The sequence below is a fragment of the Colletotrichum gloeosporioides genome, assembly GCF_011800055.1.
Source record: "Colletotrichum gloeosporioides strain Lc1 chromosome Unknown consensus_32, whole genome shotgun sequence".
NCBI lineage: Eukaryota > Fungi > Ascomycota > Sordariomycetes > Glomerellales > Glomerellaceae > Colletotrichum > Colletotrichum gloeosporioides.
Window position 1 is genome coordinate 519,137 of NW_025544677.1, and position 15,975 is coordinate 535,111.

The following is a 15,975-nucleotide window of genomic DNA, read 5'->3' on the forward strand; positions in this document are numbered from 1 at the left end:
TTTCGTCGACCATTCGGGCAGTCCGTCGAGGCGACATTCAAGCTTCAGGCAGAAATTTGAAGTTTCGTGTATACAGTAGGTCTTGAGCTGTGTAGAGATACTGACATCGAGGCTGGAGTCGGCTTCAGTGAACTGTCATTCTCATGGACTATTAAACCTGCATTGAACATCACGATGTAGAACCAAACAGGCAAAGCCAGCCTCAATTCCAGTTTATTTCATACCATCCCCATCCTGCTTTTTCAACATGCATGCCAACTTTCTCTTTTGGACTCTGCCTTTGGGCGCAGTAGCATTCCCTGCAGTCACTCCCCAGAGAAACAACGGGGTCTCTGCGAACATTGTGCAGCGAGCTAATTCTGCTTGGCTTGAAGTCCACACTGGGGTCTCGGTCGGTCTCGGAGGGCCAACCGTGGGCGTCCTGCCAGGACCCGTGAACAAGGCGACTTGTAATCTTCTTGTTCGTCTAGGATTCCATAATGCAGGTCTGGATGGAAGAGACTGACACATGGGGTAGATCACAAACTCCGATCACTCCCGATACAACCCGGATGTGACGTTGTCTCGCAAAGACTCGGCGCCGTGCTCCGTTGGCCAAGAACTTTCTGGTCACGATGGCCAGCTGGGTGATTTCAAAGTCAAGTGGACCAACTACTTATGTGGTACATTTGGAAGGTGTGTAACGCGGATGGCTGTCGCCTGGCGTCCTGCCACAGACACAGTACACACTGACATTCATTAGTGTCTGCAACCCGCAGTTCACTGTTCAGGGACAGACGATCAACGCATGGGAAGCTGGTAAGGCTCAACGACCTGAATGAAAGTCGATACCATTAATTGTTTTCAAGGCAATTGCAAGCACGGCACCAGCAAAGAAGGCCTGAATGCCCACGAATACTGGATGTACGTAATGAAAATGACGTGAGTGTGGACACAGACTAACACGGAATTCAGTTGTGAATACACCTTCTGAATGGCCAAACCAATGTGTTCTCAAGTCAGTTGCTTTTGGCGAGCTTACCAACCTCGAGATCACTTGAGTAAATATGGATTGTCTGGCACCGGATGTTGATTGATCGCATTAGACCCGTTCTGGACGGAGACAAGTAGACAATGAAGCAATTGACTGGCATGACGCGTTCTGGAGCAGCCGGGCAGATGTATAGCTGGCCCATCATGTAGGCTACCTAAATCCAGTGAGCTCTCTCGCCAATGCATTGTTCCGCGGTCATCCGCATATTCTCCGTGTCTCCAGAAAAGTGGTATCCCCTGCAGCGTTATGCCTGGTGTCCGAGAAGTTCCTCGTATTAGCGCAAGCCATGGGACTACTGAGACGTGTACATGCTGAGCAGGTTGGAACAATTCCGCAAGCGGCGCAGCGAGCACTCCATCCATTCCAGTGAAGCGGTTGCAAATCGTCAATGAATTGTTGTCACAGACCCAGACAATGCACTACTGTAATGCTGCTTGTGGTTTGTTTGTCTGGAAACACTGCGACTTTATTACGCCCCTCTTGCTTACGGTGGAGTACTTGCTAGCGCTGACTGTGTTCTGTGCCACTGAGTCGACAAAGATTTCTGAGAGCCTCGTGGGAGGAAGCAAAAAAAAAAAAAAAAGCGTCATGGGCTCCAATGAGGCAATAAATATCAAAATGGAGTATTACTTTGTTAACTTTACTGTCGACATAGAGCAAGGAGAAGTGGCATCGATTAGCTAAGGTGCTCGAGGCGCTGCCCAAAGATATGACTTCGACGTTGTAGGCACTTGGAGTCGACTCGTTGATGCCTAAAGATCTGTCAAACATATTGTAGGTATTGATGTCAGTGTTCTATAGTTGATAAACGCTCAAAGCTTCAAGAAAATCCAAATGAACCTTTTGTAATAAGCAACAAATATCTAGTATGTTGTGAAAAGCTACCCGGACATGAATTGCAACTTTCAGTTCCCAGATCAGGCCGTAGGCAGCTGTCTTCTAAGCCGTAGCCTCGCCCTAACAGAGCAAGGCAACTACCAAACTACACCCTCTAAGCATAATGCAGGTAATATTTACCCACTTGCATGTCAATCTGACTCCAAGGCGGGAAATAAGGAATCAGTATCGTCTCCGATCCAATAACCATGCATGTGGGTGAGCCCGTTTAGGGCATAATAGGCAACTGCAATGCCTGGCAGAGACTGTATGCCTTGTAAAACCTCGTGTTCCGCAGTCTCGAAGGAGACTGGTCAGACTCGAAATGTCCATTTGGAGTTCATATCATGCCTTCTGTACACTATGGCAGACAGGTCCTGCAGTTGAGGATTCATCTATAAATACGGCCTTAGGTTCCTAGGTTCTCAGTCTCTCTTATCACTCACCAACACACTCACAGGTCTTTTCAACCACCTCTACTCACAAATTGTCTCTCTAAGACTCTGCTTCCGCAACGTCTTGTACGTAAGACCTTTTGCAAACAGATACTGATGCCGTCATATCTAACACTCAACAGCACAAATCCAAACCATCCAACATGTTCGCTTGCCACACCATCATTGGCGTCGTCACCAGCCTCGCTATGCTCGCGGCCCCCGTGTCCGCCCGCACTTGGGCCGGCGGCGTTGACATGAACGCCGCATGCACTAGCCAGTGGGGTGTAGCGTTTCATGCTCAAAACGACAAAGGAGACAATGATGCCAACAGTGCCTACGACTGGTACTGCACGAACGGCAACGATCGAAGGAACCTAGACGTCGGTGCCTTTTGCGCTGGGAGATACGGCGGCAACGCCTACGCTGACCCCCAGGGCAAGAAGAAGTACGACTGGGGCTGCTACTATCCCTAGATTGCTCGGAAAACCTCGTGAAGAGGAGGAACCCTAGTGTGACGACCCATTGAGCACGACGGTTGCAACAACTCCGTTTTACCGTGGCGACACAGGATACGTGTAAACGGCGACGAGTATAACTAGGCTCTGGAACGAAAGAACTATTATAAGTTATGCGACTTTGGAAATAGCACGAACAGAAGTATTGGGTGTACTGGATGTAATAGATATCTATTTTATCCTAAGGAGTTATTAGATACTTTGAGTATCCAATAAAGATAGGTAGCTTGACCACAGGGAATACTTCATAGCCGAACGGTCTGACTACCCTACAGCACCCATCCACCTCTTTGCCTTGGCCTTGATAGCTTCGCACTTGGGATACTGGACTGCGCCCCTCGGCACGATGCCGTCGCTTTGGGTACTGATCAAGAACTTTCCAATTCCAATCCCGTTATTAGCCCGCATGCCGAAGAGACTGACAAGCTTCCGTTTATCCTCTGAGTTGAACCCCTCCTCAGTCGAGTTCAGGTATACCAGCGCCATGCCGATCGGCAAAGGCGCAGATGAAATTCCGAAGGTCCCTGCATTTGGATGGAAGAAGACATCGACGATGTTGGCGATCTTGGTACAGAAAACCCTAGGGTTGGTTCGCTCCGGCAGCTCAGTGTCAGGCCTCGGGCCAAGAGCAAGGCGAAGAGCGCTGTAGGCCAAAATGGAAGTCGTCCAAAACAAGGTCATGATCGATGTTATGACGACGTCACACATGGTGGGATTTTCGACACCTCTTCTTTCGAGGTCTTCCAGCTCTTCTGTCGGGCCCATGTTGTCAAGCCATCGTGTAAGTTCTCTGTCGATGCGCCAGCACTCATTCACCAGTCTACTCCGTTTTGCCTCTTTCTCGATCCCTGGCTCACAATCACGCAGTTGATCGAGATCTTCGAGTATTCCCGGAATATCAACAAAGATGTCTACTAGTGCGTCTTTGGAAGACTTTGTATGATGCTTCCAGGGTACTGTCTTCCAGATAGGATGGCTCAAAGGACATCTTTGCCGCCGCTTGATGTGTGTAATTGTCTTAGTAATGCGTTAGAATGAAAGAAACCACAAGAAGAGTTAATGAGGAGTGTTACAAGATGAACCCGCCCAGAGCAGAAAAGCTGGTGCGCGTGGCCGTCGACATGGCTCTGTGGTGTTCGCTGCACGACTAGGGCCATTTCTCCCATTGCATGACCTTCCCAGCTCTGGGCTTGAGAGATGCCCCGTCTCTCTCTATCATCTGCGCCGTATAAGAGCTGAAATGGAATGAGTGTTGGCTTTTCGCAGAGGAAGAAGGGGGTTTGGAATGCATGTACCTCGTAGAGACCGAGGATCCTTGAAGCCACCATCAGCGCATCTGACCTCCATCTCGTAGGATGCCGTAGGGCAGTGTTCAATTCACCAAGTGCCTGGCAGTAGAACTTGAGTCCCTCATCTATCATCCATACTTGCTTGTCGCGTCGGCCGATGGTTCCAAGACTAATAGCCAGCAGGCTCTGGCGCAGTGCCGCATCCGTTCGGTAAAGATCCTGGACTGTAGCAGCCCAGTCTGAATGAGAGTACCGGACAATGGGGGTTCCTGGGGTGAAAGCCGGGGCATCGGGCATGTATGTCTCCCAAAAGAGATCAAGAATCTTTTCCTCGTAAGCGGAATGCGAAAATAGGGGTGCTTGGATCGTGGGAGGCGCCACAAGGACTAGAGCTGTATTTTTAGGCTTCGGGTTGTTGGACGTGACATTGACGAAGATGCGCTTCCGTTCATAACCCGCGCACTCGATGCCAGCCTTCAGGCACCGCCCGCATACCGGTCTCTGGAGGTCGCACTACCGTACACCGGGTCAATGATCAGGCGCATGTATGATATGTGCTCAAGGGTCCTGGTGCACTTACTCCTTTCTTCCGCTTGCGACATGTGTTGCAACCCTTGGATCGTCCCGGAACTCCAACCATCCTGTGAGTAAGATCCCAGACGGGAAAGCAAGCGTTTGCACAGAGAGGATCACCCGGCGCAGGTTGCTTCTGATTTGGGAATGGTGAGCGGCCGTGGGCGCCAGAGCCGTTTTAACTACTCCGGGGCATCGGTGGAGTGACAGCGATTGGAAAGTAGGCTTATCTCCCGGCGGAGCGGCTGCATCTGATCTGTCCCGGAACAAGCACGCCTTAATCGCGGGGCCGCGGGCTTGGACGCAAGACGTTGTCGTGGAGGCTTAGAAATCGACGAATGATGCGGCAACCCCGTTTTGTCAGGAATGCTGCTAGACGATGAGCTATGCACGCTGAGATCAATGACGACGACACTTCAGGGAACACGAAAGGCGCATCCACGTCGCTGGGGACGAAGGATTGGCTTATTTTCAGCCCTGCAAACGCTCGAAGGATTCCAAGCCTCCTTAGCGATCCACTCAACCGCTGGCAAGCAAGCCACCTCTAGGCTCATTCGGGAAGCATTCTGCGCGCCGTGACTCGATTGGGTGTTTGCACCAGCTCTCTGATCTTCGCGATGCACGAACAGGCTGAAAGTTAGATGCCAAGACGGGCGTCTGGCGGTAGAATTCATCTCCAATTTCCGTTGTCTGGCACAACGGTAAATGCCGCCTACGATGTTGTCGCGCATCTTCTTTCCAAAACCGTTCAAGCGCCTCCCAGCCGTAGAGACGCGTCTGCGCAGATCTCCCATGGACGTCGTTGGAATTGGATGCAGAAGGCTATGTTTGTTACGACCGGGACCCCGATCACGATGCAGATGAAGTAGAATGATGAGGTATAAGACCAGGAGCTTCCGATTTCTATTTTTCAAATTTTGGAAGACAGCAGCTTCAAACACCGCAATCCCATCTCTAATACTCTGGATCCACCTCCGAGAAGAACAAGCATTCAAACAACGAAATTAGACTCGGCTGACAGCAATCGTGAACATGGTTCAGCCAACACGACCTCCAGCCAACGGCTTCGTTGCAGCAGCACGGAAAGTCTACAATCCACTGGGTTTCGCCAAAGGCTACAACTTCGTCCTCTTTTTCATCTTCTTCGGTGCTTTCATGGGATTTACACTAGCCCGCTTTGAGTACCTCAACTTCAGCATTTTCTGTGGACCCGGTGGTGCAGCCCCTGGGGAGTGTTTCTACTACCAAAAGCGGATCGAGCAGATCGGCATCAAGATGCACCTCGGCGCCATCCTCCCGGCCAGCTTTCTAGCTTGTTTCCAGTTCGTTCCAGTCATTCGTCACAAGGTGTTGCTATTCCATCGCATCAACGGTTATCTCATCATACTATTGTCCCTCGTCAGCACAGCGGGCATCTTCATGTTCTTGCGAAACGCATTCGGAGGTGGGATCGAGACACAAACTGGCGTCGGCCTCCTATCGATCATGTTCATCGGCTCAATGATGTTGGCGTTTATCAACATCAAGAAGCTTCAGATTGAGCAACACAGAGCCTGGATGTTACGAGCTTGGTTTTACGTATGTGCGGCAAACGCTTCAAATGTTCGCATGCTAACGTCCGAACAAGGCCGGATCCATCATCACTATTCGCCTAATTCAGATCACCGCAGCCACTGTCATCAGCAACATGGGAACGTACTATGTATCTCGTCCTTGCGACCAAGTTGCGTTCATGGTAGACAACGTGAACAGAACACTGGCTCTGTACCCAGACTGTGCCTCATACTTTTCAGGAGAGAATCCGGGTCAGCAAACAGTCGTTCATGCCGATCTTCCCGGCGCAACCTCGGCTGCTGAAGCTGGTGCAGCCGTCGGCATGGTCTTCGGGATGGCTGTCTGGCTGGCCCTGGCTATTCATGCCATCGGGATCGAGATTTATGTGAGTGTATTTGTAAATTGAAGTCACACTATCAGTCAGCTGACTTATTCCAGTTGCATCTCACACCTGCGGAAGCTGAAAGACTTCGCAATGTTTCTTATAAGAGACAACTCGAAGCTGGGCTTCATCCTGCCGGAAGAGCCGGAATCACAGCCGACCGGATTGGAGACTCTGAGAAGTGGCAGCCAGGGGATAGGCCGGGCCAGGTACCTCATAAGCCGTCCCAGGATGACTCAAATTCACAGCTTGCATCTCACTGAAGCTGCACATTTTTATGGTTCATCCGGACTTGGACGACATCCGGTCCGGACCGGCCTCGGCCTGAAGGCGGCCTGGAAAGGTGGAGAGTCCAGAATACGAGCACGGGACTCGGCGCATGAGAACGGACTATTAGTCGTAATATATTTGAGTTAACCCAACCCACCTGGTCCTTGCATTCTGCTGGCCATTCCTATGAGGCTACAGTATGATTGAATCACTCAAACTCTATTGATAGAGAACTCCTCCACTGTTGGTTAAAGCTTCAACGGGTGGATTGACAGCTTTCATCGGACATTTCCGTGCGAAAGGTTGAACTGGCATGCTGCCTAAGTCACTGAATTAAGGTCACTACAGAGAAGCATGAAACATAAGATTATTGATGGTCTTCTTATGGAGGTGCTCGAAAGTTGCAAAGCTTAAGGAAGATGTCTTCACTTGCTTTTAAACTCCTGTAGTGAGTGGTTAGCAGACTCCTCGCCTCTCGGACGGGCCGCCCGAATAGCCCCTCTGCCCCAGAACATCAGCAGTGACCACTCAGTCATCCATGGGATTGCGTCTTAACTTTAAAAAATATGAGATTCTGAAATTTCCATTAGGACCTTCAATTGCAAATCCGCATATATGAGTAGGAACCAGACCACCACCATAATTCGAGTACAGACGTAGCACTCATAATTTATTTCATCTCTACCTACTTATGTTGCATTCTGCAGAGAGCCACAATGCACTTCGTTCTACTATGGCTCCTTTCTTACTGTCTGCTGATACACTGCGCAGCTGTGGAGTCTCCGTCACTGCTACGTAAGAGAAGCCGAAAACAAAACATCGGGATTGTTGCTGGTGAATCAGGTCGCAACAGCCAGTTTTTCTGCGACAGCAACCAGGTTGCCGCCATTGAAAGATCCATTATGTGGATGAATCGATACGCTAAATCTGCTTATGACTTCCTTTATGAGGATGATTCTGAAACAACTTCAGCCTTCATTGGATGGTTTGGCGGTAAATCCATCCCTTCCTCTCTGTCTTCCCCTTAGAACCGAAGCGGTCACGAGGATATTGACCCTTACTTTTATGTACCAGCGAGCAATACCGACAAAGTCAACTATATCAGGAGGGAGGTCTACGATCCCATTGAAGCGTTGGGCTCTTCAGCTACATGGTACGTCGCCGAGCTTGAGGATCTAGAAGAGACCCTAGTCATCGGCTGCGGAACAGTTCGCAATACAGATGATTGCCGCGCCCGAGGCACCCACCTTGTTGCCAACAAATTGAAGAACACCATTGTCGTTTGTCCATCCTACTTCTTCAATAACGGAGCTGTGGCGTCAGATGACGCAGAGGAGCAATCGATGTCAACGTGGAGGCTGGAACGAAAACTTCTACCTGCTGCTGGGTTTGCTTTGCTGCATGAAGTAAGCCACATCACAAGTGTGGTTGGAGATTTCGAATATTGGACAGATGAGTTGGCTTCCACCGATCATGCCTACCCGCCGTCAGAGTAAGTGAAGACTCCCCTAGTGTTTCCGATATCCCAACTAAACAGCAACACTTAGATGCATCAAATTGCCAGACCTCAGACGTATTAATAATGCCCAAAACTATGCTCTATTTGCATTAGACGTCAGGACAAACCCGGGATATACGAGTAAGCAAGTTGATATGGATATAAAAGACCCTCAACAGTTTGCATTGAGATGGCTTAGAGCTGGAGTTAGCGGTAAAACGGAGGAGCCATAGTTGGTAAAATAGGGCTGAATGTGGGATCTGCAAATATTGAATGCACGAAAAGTTCGACATAAAACCTGTAAGCTGAACTGTCTGAAGACGACTATCCTCTTGCGTTCTGCTTCAGACCTCTCCTCCAGGATTTGCATCTATAGACGCTCGTGGCTCTTTACCATCCAATTCGCATGCATGGACAACCAGCGAACATGTTTTACGACTCGAGATAGAACAAACCTTAGACACGGCACATCTACCTTCAACCACATTAAACCAATTCCAAATGCAGTAATTAAGATCATCAAGTTGCGCAGGCTGACACCGGCCCAAGTCTCGGCCCCGGTTGGCGTGGCCCCACCTGTTCAGGGAATCGAAAATATCTGGTGGCGAAGTTTCTTTGACGAAAGGGAGTGGAAGAATCATTCATTTATTACATGCGTAGGAGGCATCTAGCCCACCTTGTTGTTTTTAGCGTGCTTGTATACGTGTTGCCGAGCTTTGTATCGATAACTTCATCATCGGTATGTTCTGTTCCAACCTCCCGGCACCCGACGCAGGGGACAATGGTATCCTGTCATTATTGCGACTAGCAACCCTCCTTGGTATCGGTGCAAATGCCGTTGCAGCAGACTTTCTCGCAAGTCTCGACCTGTGAAGAGTTAGTATTCTCCACGTTGACAGCCAACGCTTTTGGTGAGCACTGGCTTACAAAGTTCCAAGTTGGGCTGGATCGGCCAGGCCAGGTATAACACTTGACAATGTTCAGGCCTGAGCATCCCATGGTGTATTTGTCAGGGTTGCAGCCTTTGCCCTGATCCTCAGCTAGAACCAGGGCTGCGAAGAACGGGATAAGACTGGAGAAGCGCATGGTGATTGAAAGAGGTGAATTGATGTACGCCAGCTGATGAGTTGTCAAGAAAGGAACAGACAGCGTAGTAAAGGCGAGGCTGTCGCAGACTTTTAAAGAACTCATCTGCCTAAGGTAACAAAAGCGCGGTATGAAGAAGAGAGGGTTTCAAATAAACAATTACGCGGCTTTCAATACACCGCTTCATTTTCACGGAACCAAGTCCCACAAAAAACTAAAGTTAAAATCCCATTCTCCCTTTCCTTTCCATAACTTCCGCCACGAAAACCAGGTGATCTTCAATAAAAACCATACATGACTCTTCTACCCTAGCGTATGTATATAGTGCGAATGGTGTTGCGAGAATCCGTTTGGTCCAGTCCGTGGCATAACGGGGCTCTTCCGATCCAAGCTGGGAGTATGACTCGCCTTGCCTCACACCATTTGCACTTCTTTGTTATCGAACGAGATAACTATCGGCAAACAATTGTCCGATTGAAGTCATATTGTACCGTTCTAGATCGCGAACTTTGTCTTCCATGCCAAAATCCTTATTTGATTGCTTCTGTGGACATAACAGAGCTGCCCGTACTAAGCACCGACAACACTCCGACCAATGATAAATGCAGTCATTGACCAGCACCAATTTACTCAAGTGGTCAATCTGGCCTAAACCATGTTCGACAGTGACGCAAAGCCGGTCAACAGCAAGAGCTCTGTCCACGGCCGAAGAAACAAATGCATGGATATTGTTTGTTTCCCAAGTTCGAGGGTTGCCCGAGGAAGTGCACATTCTCGGGGTTCTCTCTATAAAGGAAGCTCCTGATGTTTTCGAGAAGCTTTCTTGTCATCGCGCTTCATTTTCTCTGAGGATGCCAAGAGCTCGCTACTTCGCGAGTTCATTTCATGCGGCGGTGTGAGGCGCAGTGAGGTTATGCAGATGACAGGCTCCACCGGCTACAGCGGCATTGGCAAGGCAGAATGCTTAGCGTCGAGATGTCTAGGCAGGACGGGGTCAACAGACAGCAAGCTTCCTCTATGTCGCTGGCGGCCTCTCAGATGGCTATGCGATGTCCTTACGTTTGCTTCAACTTGGCTATGAAAACCCATCCATTAAACGTGTATTGTTCTCATTCCGGTGCAGATACTCACGAGCATTGGGCTTGACGGAGTTCTTGCCATTATCTTCTTTCCCAACAATTCGTGAACGACCTGCAGTATGTTGTTCCTGAATCTCGGTTGTATTATCCACCCACAAGATGCTTTCCAATACCCTTCGCTACCTAAATTCAGACACTTTACGCGTCTCCCCCTCCATATTAGAAAGATGATTTGGGAGTGCTGCATCGAGACCTTCTCAAACATTTGCATTTCACCATCAAATCTCAAATTGGACATCGTTCCAACACTGAAGATTCATAATCCTAATTCCCCACTGTTGGCGACCAACACCGAGGCCCGCCAAGTCGCGCTTCTAAAATTGCCCCGAGCTCGGCTTTACAACCCAGAACAAGACATACTCTACCTTGATAGCGACAACTTCTACAACTTCTGTCAGGCATGCGGTCGAGTTGAATGGCCTTCCGCCACAAAGCATCTGGCACTTGCTCTTCCAGTCACCGACCGAGGACTTTGGCTACCGATGGCTATGAAATACTTGCCGCAACTGCAATCCATATCGATTGTCCTGCCTGAAGCCAATAGGATAATAGATAGACTCGAGCACGTCGAGGTTCCGAAACCAGCATTCAGGGTCCTCAGATATCTCACGGATGGCGAGAAAGATGATGTTGAGATAATGGCGGATTATTGGGCCGAGGCATTTGACGAATGGGTTCATATTGTCTGGACGAAACGGCTAGCAGATTTTGTTGATTCGGTCAAGGAAGACTTCAGTCTGTATGCAAAACGAGAGGAGGCACCTTGTTGGAGCGATGAAACGAACAATCTCAGGATTCGATTTGATGTGATGTGTTTTGCGGAACTTGGTGCGACGAAAATCATGTAGCGAGCGAGAAGGAATGGGTTATATGACAACTTGAAATTGAACTCAGTCTAACCGGAAGACAGCCAATACGAACGGCACATCATTTGAGCTATATTAGCCCAAGCTTTCATGGAACAACGACTCATATGCCGACAGCATCTCCTGATGCAATTATTGTAGTTATTCATGGTTAAGTTTTGTTGCAGTCCACGATCATCAACCTCTCTGGTGGTATTTAGGTTATGGAAAAGATGGTGTTGCTTGAGGTGCCGTAAAAATGGTGAGCACAAACAACACTCCGGGAGATATCGTTGTAGCTGATGATGGTGAAGAGCTAGGAGGTTCGTCCGTCGTTGCCGATGAGGAGATAGCGAGGGTGCTGGAAGTCGAAGAGAAACCATCTGATATAAGACTCTGGAATGTTGTCTGTACCTCCAAAGGCGTAGTCTGCGACTCTCCGGCAGAGGTTGGAACTGATGTTGTGTTTGAAGAGGGCGTTGTTGTAGAGCCTATCGATGCCAATGAAGATGTGGTTGTTGGCGAGACAGTACCAGAGCTTGAAGAAGTACTCAAACCCGAAGAAGTACTCGAGCTTGAAGAAGTACGCAATACAGTAAGCGTCGAGCTGAGAAGCACGCTAGAGCTTAGCAATCCATCTGTGCTGAAGAAAGCTGTGAAGCTACTGTTTGAAATAGAACTGGCACCAGGGATAGAAAAGGTATTGAATGGCGTAGTTGGCGTTCTGCTTGAGGGTCCTCCTGCATTTATGGATGCTTGTGAAGTATTGGTGGTGGATCCTATGGAGAAGCTGCTAGATGGAGAGATGGATGTACTTATGGTGGAGAGCCCAAAACTAGTCGAAGACGAACTGACGCTGTTTGATGAAGTGGAACTTGTCGACAGCACTAAGATTGAATTTGAGGAAGACACAGCGATAATGGGTGATGACGAACTCGAACTGCTTGACGTGCTGATCGTCGTAGATGCGGATGAGATGATGGTCGAACTTGACGTAGAGAGCGCAGTACCAGTTGGCAATGAGGTAAGACTGCTTGACGGGTCGACAGTCGTCGTTGTCAGTATAAGGCTTGAGCTCAAACTAAGCGATATTGTAGCTGTAGATGACGTAGTTGATGAGGTTGAGAGTACAGATGAAGATGTTTCTGAAGCGCTGAGCAGTGTGGACGAAGTGGTCGAACTGGGTAAAATATTGTAAGAGTATTGAAGGATAGCCGAAGAGCTTCGGGTAAGGTCAGCGATGACTAATGCAAGCCAGAAGGGCTTCATCATGACTTCAGTGCCCGACGGCGATGGAAAGTCGAGAGTGATTATGGTTGGGATGGAAGACTTCGCGAGTCCAAGAGTAAGGCGTCAGGGGGTCAGAATGTCTAAGTCACCATAATCACCAACTCTTTAGGGTCACATCCGCCAGAGCTGAGAAGCTACCTTCAGCTACCCGGAATGCTACCCAGACTGTCGGGTTCGCGAGAACGCAATCAAACACTCAGCTGGTCTCAAGTCTGCCATGTCTTTTTTCTGGTCCAGGCTGTGCAACTATTCTCTCCTAGTGGTCTTGTCCGTCTCATCTGATACCGAAATGGATAGGCAGACGGTAGGTATAGAAAAGTATCCGCCAAAGAAGCCACATTGGCGAAGTCTAAGCATCAAAAGTCTAAAAATGCAGAATTCAGGAATATGTCGTAATAAGAGCTTCCCAAGAAACCCGATCGGCGGTAATGTTATGTGACAGCCATGTCTTACTCGCCAATTTGCAACATCGCAAGGCGGGCAGCCACCTGTTGGTGTCGGAAATGATGCTGCATTCCTTACGAGGCCAGAAGAATGAAACCTTGCTGAAGGGTGTTTTTTCCATCTTCAAGTCAACGCCTCTGATTCAACATAATTTTTTCAAGGCGGAATTTACCTGTACACAGACCCAAAAATATGTTCATAGACGCGGTACTGCCTCTCCTGAGTCCTCACGCCTCGGGCTCATGTTTCCTGGGAGATGGAACGCGGGGAACTTGCAACACAGACACAAGAAGAGGCGATAAACTAGGAGAGGAGATGGTTTCAATCAGACATCATGGCGCATAGAGCCAGCAGCCGTGCCCCCAGCAGCTATCATCGACCGAAACATAACAACAACCCCTGTGCGCCATCGTATGCGCTTCCTGAATAACGGGTGCGTGAACACACAGATAGACAGAGAGAGAAGCGCCCACTCAAAGATAGCTTTGACACTCAGGCGATTGAGAGCTTTCAAATCGTTCAATCGCCCCCCGAAACCTCCTCTGCTTGACTTAATACGAGCTGCTAGTGATGAAATGGTTCAGTACGTGCGCGTGTGGCATGCCGCGAAGGAAAGATTATGTTGTCGGAGTCAACGAGCACCCCGAGTGTAGAAATGTTTATAATGAGCAGTGTATGGACTCGTCGGCTACAATCAGTTCTTCTTTCTGGTCGTCTGGCTCAAATTACAGTCTCCTCAAGTTAAGTTGTCAGAAATAGTATGAGTCAGCGAAATTTCCTTTTCTGCCTTCTTCGGGAAAGAAGAGAAGCATCCGGACCTCTAATTAAGTTTTAAGAACAATAGGATCGGCGTCTTAGACTTTACCGTGCGGAGCACCGAAGGGCTCTGCCTAGATGATAGTGGTCTCCATTGGATGGTAATTCTGGGTAGCCTTGTGAACAGCGCCGGCAACTTGGGAGTTGACGTCCAGACGAGTCATATGAGATGAACAACCTACTTTGTATGAATTAAGCATAGAAAAAGAGAGGGGCAGTGCTATGGTACGGGATCTCAATCTATCAAGAACCCACAGATTCTCGGGGTCTACTTAAACACGTCCTGTTCCTTTTGGTCCGGTATTCGTCGCTTCAGAACTCACCATCATTGGAAACCTGACACACCCTCTTTTGCTCATTCGATCACTTTCACTCATTTACACAACCATGGTCCGTCTTACACTTGTTGTCATCGCTCTCGGTGCTGTAGCCACTGTCACGGCCCGTACTTGCCCGGGCGGCTGGATTAACTGCTACTACGCCAATGGAGAGAGATGCACCGCCGGCTGCAAGCACGCCTTTTGGGGATGCGGTTGCGACGACAATAAATTTGGTTCGACACTCAACGACTCTGAGTGCACGAACGCTTTCGGCGTGGATTATCCGGATTGTTGATCTTGTCATGTAGGCAGTTTCTTGTGCGAAAGTTACTCTAGACGGCCGGGGTAAACACATAAAGGAATTTCCTTCGACTAACGGTGGGAGTAGGCAAAGATTATCCCCATGGAGCTGTCCGTACTAAGAGCGTTATTATTTCCCGAGAATACTTTGAATGACAGCATTCGTCTCTCATCCCACTTTGCTCGTTTCTTTGGAGAAAAAAATGACAATTGCGAAGAGACGAATCAAGAAAAAATGGTTTCCCGGCGATTGCTGAACTGTCAAGATGTTTGCATCATTCGCGTTCGAGGCCTTAGAGGGGAGGAAAGTGTACGATAACATAGGGATTGATACATAGCGCATCGTTCATATATGTGCATTGACGATAATTCATAGACGAAATCTTCAGTGGACCTTATGATATCGGACGTCAGAGTCAGAGCCGGAGGCAGACTTGTCCTTTCCCGTCCGAGGTGGTGGTAGTGAGCCTTCAATCTCGAGCCAACACTCCTGTACCTACCGAAGAAGAACCTAGCTCTCACCGAATCTCAAGGGCATGAGATTTGAATCTCACTTGATCCAATGATGAATGAAAGGCCGAATCCGATAAACTCAGGCCTCGTGAGCATGCTCATATGGCCGCTCGTGGATCTCAGCCAACCACTATTGCATGGGGTGGGGTACATCTGTGTGTTGCAGTTTGATTGGGTCCGAAGATGAGCGGCGGACATAGCTCAGTTGGGAGAGCGTCAGACTGAAGTATGGGTCTCTACGGCCCATTGAAAACTTCAATCACTTAATCTGAAGGTCGTGTGTTCAATCCACACTGGCCGCATCTTCACTTTTTGACAACTTTGAGGACTCTCCTATTGTTCTAGATCGACTGGCTGCTGCTGGTGTGTGTGTGCGCGCATGATGCGCCCAAACTTGCGAGAAAGTGCTGGCATGACTCGGATGAGTCTTATCTCAGTTCAGTCTCTTTTTTCTGTCGAATGCTGCGCGCAGTCACTCATGTTCCGTATCTATCAAACCCACATTTCCCTCGAAACTTGTGGCCTGGAAAAGTTAGCAAGCTTTCACTACAGCTACAAGGACAAGCACACACGGAAAGTCTGTTGCGGGGAGAGGGCCACGTCGATCCCCGATCGGCCACTAATACTGACGGGTAGCTTTCCCGTGCTGCTGGAGAGACACAACACCAAAACAGTACTGTGTAAACTTACGCCAAGCGCCGCTGCGATTACATGTCTCACCCAACGACGCACCAGGGAGAGCCATCTCGTAGATCTGTGCAGATCATTGCTCGAAGTTCTTCCCTTGATCCAGAT

General features: G+C 49.0%; 7 protein-coding genes across 7 annotated transcripts; 4 read left to right on the top strand and 3 right to left on the bottom strand.

Moving 5' to 3' along the window:
* Positions 1-247: 247 nt before the first annotated feature.
* On the top strand, positions 248-925 carry GCG54_00007199 (uncharacterized protein; the record flags this gene model as incomplete). Its single annotated transcript, XM_045407185.1, has 4 exons — positions 248-460; positions 518-675; positions 743-798; positions 849-925. 4 exons carry the CDS (start codon positions 248-250, stop codon positions 923-925), a joined length of 504 nt encoding a protein of 167 aa, XP_045266106.1.
* Positions 926-2,507: 1,582 nt separating this feature from the next.
* GCG54_00007200 (uncharacterized protein) lies at positions 2,508-2,819 on the top strand (the record flags this gene model as incomplete). The annotated part of the gene is made up of 1 exon (XM_045407186.1): positions 2,508-2,819. One exon carries the CDS (start codon positions 2,508-2,510, stop codon positions 2,817-2,819), a length of 312 nt encoding a protein of 103 aa, XP_045266107.1.
* A 306-nt stretch (positions 2,820-3,125) lies between these two features.
* Positions 3,126-4,790, bottom strand: GCG54_00007201 (uncharacterized protein; the record flags this gene model as incomplete). Its single annotated transcript, XM_045407187.1, has 3 exons — positions 3,126-3,878; positions 3,935-4,663; positions 4,731-4,790. The coding sequence occupies 3 exons, from the start codon at positions 4,788-4,790 to the stop codon at positions 3,126-3,128; spliced, it is 1,542 nt and encodes a 513-aa protein (XP_045266108.1).
* A 965-nt stretch (positions 4,791-5,755) lies between these two features.
* Positions 5,756-6,922, top strand: GCG54_00007202 (uncharacterized protein; the record flags this gene model as incomplete). The annotated part of the gene is made up of 3 exons (XM_045407188.1): positions 5,756-6,301; positions 6,351-6,662; positions 6,716-6,922. 3 exons carry the CDS (start codon positions 5,756-5,758, stop codon positions 6,920-6,922), a joined length of 1,065 nt encoding a protein of 354 aa, XP_045266109.1.
* Positions 6,923-7,831: 909 nt separating this feature from the next.
* Positions 7,832-8,660, top strand: GCG54_00007203 (uncharacterized protein; the record flags this gene model as incomplete). Its single annotated transcript, XM_045407189.1, has 3 exons — positions 7,832-7,922; positions 8,004-8,421; positions 8,477-8,660. The coding sequence occupies 3 exons, from the start codon at positions 7,832-7,834 to the stop codon at positions 8,658-8,660; spliced, it is 693 nt and encodes a 230-aa protein (XP_045266110.1).
* A 571-nt stretch (positions 8,661-9,231) lies between these two features.
* Positions 9,232-9,513, bottom strand: GCG54_00007204 (uncharacterized protein; the record flags this gene model as incomplete). The annotated part of the gene is made up of 2 exons (XM_045407190.1): positions 9,232-9,294; positions 9,355-9,513. 2 exons carry the CDS (start codon positions 9,511-9,513, stop codon positions 9,232-9,234), a joined length of 222 nt encoding a protein of 73 aa, XP_045266111.1.
* A 2,300-nt stretch (positions 9,514-11,813) lies between these two features.
* On the bottom strand, positions 11,814-12,766 carry GCG54_00007205 (uncharacterized protein; the record flags this gene model as incomplete). The annotated part of the gene is made up of 3 exons (XM_045407191.1): positions 11,814-12,116; positions 12,345-12,578; positions 12,629-12,766. 3 exons carry the CDS (start codon positions 12,764-12,766, stop codon positions 11,814-11,816), a joined length of 675 nt encoding a protein of 224 aa, XP_045266112.1.
* Positions 12,767-15,975: the final 3,209 nt, after the last annotated feature.